The sequence below is a fragment of the Otolemur garnettii genome, unplaced genomic scaffold (genome assembly GCF_000181295.1).
Source record: "Otolemur garnettii isolate 467f Iridium unplaced genomic scaffold, OtoGar3 scaffold00013, whole genome shotgun sequence".
Taxonomy (NCBI): domain Eukaryota; kingdom Metazoa; phylum Chordata; class Mammalia; order Primates; family Galagidae; genus Otolemur; species Otolemur garnettii.
In genome coordinates, this window is record NW_003852408.1 from 15,820,902 (window position 1) to 15,823,114 (window position 2,213).

The 2,213-nt window shown below is 45.7% G+C and overlaps 1 protein-coding gene across 1 annotated transcript in view; it reads right to left on the reverse strand.

Moving 5' to 3' along the window:
* Window positions 1–2,213, reverse strand: part of SMARCAL1 (SWI/SNF related, matrix associated, actin dependent regulator of chromatin, subfamily a like 1) — a 58,994-nt gene that overhangs the window by 41,991 nt on the left and 14,790 nt on the right. Inside the window, 1 exon segment of the mRNA XM_023510439.1 lies at window positions 1,444–1,630. Coding sequence (XP_023366207.1) covers window positions 1,444–1,630 — 187 coding nt within the window.

Sequence of the window (2,213 nt, forward strand, 5' to 3'; positions counted from 1 at the left end):
GGCAAGACCATGTGGGTCTTTGAAGAACTTAATATACTGAAGACAGGGGCTACCAGGGGGGCTGGGCAACCTTTACCTCAGCTTTCACGAAGGGGCGACACAAAGCCAGATCAAAGGGAAAAAACACTCTGAGCTTGGTTAAAACAAGGCCTCAAGGACACTTCAACAGATGAAGGACTGAAATGGCAAAGTGAGGTGAAGTTCTGCAAAGTGTACTTCCTAGAGAGATGGTGGGAGGGAAAGGAAGACAAGTGGTGGGCAGGGCTGGGGCCATGGACACACAGTACAGCATGGCACACAACTGCTACCAAATACCACAGCCAGGCCACAAGCTGGCAGGCCGTCTCAGTCTGTCCGCTCTACCCCTGCAGCAGACGCTCTACCTCTGACCACACTACCTACTAACAGCTCTAACGCACATTATTTCCAAGGACTATCAGAACTTCCTCTTTCAGAACTTCAAGAGAATGCAAAGCATTTTGCTTCTTGCAAAATGGGAAAACAAGACAAGTCAGACACAAATGGTTATTTATTTTTTCTTGCTCTAATAAGAGCTCTGAGTTTCCTTTGGAAAGTCAACACCTCCCATTCTCCACTGAAGTACTTTTGGGGACAGGCCCTACCTTCTGACTTCAGATCACCTAGTCTTATCAACAAGACTTCAAGCCTCCAAGGACACAGTGATTGGCTCTGACATTGGCGTCAGACTTAAGCACAGCGGTGTCAGAACCATCCGGGAAAATAGTGCTTCCGTAGGCTGCTAAGCTGATGGATGCAAGCTGGAAGCTGCCGGTGGCCCTCAGTGCCACACTGGAGGAGCACCTGGCTTTGAACAGAGCAAACTAAGAAGAGGGAGAGTCCTGATGAGATCTTTAGAGATGCTGGATTTCCTATTACATATGCTGAGAAATCTCTTCTTTCTTTTTTTGAGACAGAGTCTTACTCTGTCACCCGTGGTAGAGCACTGTGGCATCACAGCTCACAGCAACTTGAACTCTTTGGGATTCAGTGATTCTCTTGCCTCAGCCTCCCAGGTAGCTGGGACTACAGGCACCCGCCACAACACCTGGCCATTTTTGTTGTTGTTGTTGCAGTTGTTTAGCTGGCCTGGGCCAAGTTCGAATCTGCTACCTTCAGTGTATGTGGCCAGCGCTGTAACCACTTGTGCTCCGGGCGCCAAGCCAGAAATCTCTTCTTTTGTTAAGCTAGTTTGAATTGAGTTTCTGCACATCTGCAATCAGAGCCTGGTTCACCCATGGAATTCGAAATCAATGGTTACGGTAAGGCTTTGGTAACAGCACACCTGGCTGTTTAATGCTTAGATTCTTCCAGATGTCTGTGGAAGATGAGAGTTCATAAAAGGAGAAGGGAGCATTTGAACCCAGTCTGTGGCGGATGATGAGATTCACGTAAGAGAGGGTGAGAGGAAGGCCAAGAACCTACTTGACTCCAGTCCTCTGAAAGGGCATCAGATTAGACACGAGCTTGTCCTCCACTTGGGAAAGGTCTGCCTCTGGGACATCTGCCGTGGGATGAGGAGACGTCTTCTGCATCTGAGAAGCAAATGCCAGGGTGAGAGTCATGGGCAGAGGATCCAGCTGAACTTGTGGAAGGCTGCGAACACTTTTAACTGGAAAGAACAAAGATGTACGTGGGTCATTATGAAAGTTTTGCGATACATGAAAGTCAAGAAACACAAAATTTGTGTGGACAGAAACAAATGGAAGCCTACTGGGAACCATCACAAGCTGAGCAAGCTGAAACGTGCATGGGTGATAGAAAGGATTCTGTCGACTACGTGTATCGGAACTGAAATAATGGACCATAACACAGTCTGTCTCCAAACTCTATCCCACAGATCAGCTGGAGTGTTCACTCCCAAAGAACTGCAGAAAGAGAAGGAGATTCATGATACATAGTTAAATAACTGAAATTCTGCTTTATGCCATCTTCTCAAAAAGGTTAACAAGAGAGAAAACCAAGGGCTGACAGTTACATCCCGGGTGAAAGACATGAACCTAGGGAACTATTATAATTAGTTTTCCCTCCCTACTCCTTAATTTCTGCAAATAAGAAATAAGTAACAATGCCAAATTGATCTGCTATACTACACTAACACTGGAAAGAACTATAAAAAGTTCTGATTAATAAAGTTCTGATAAATCAGCCTGATTGAGGCTGATTTTTTTTTAACCTTGAAGAAATCTAAAAAG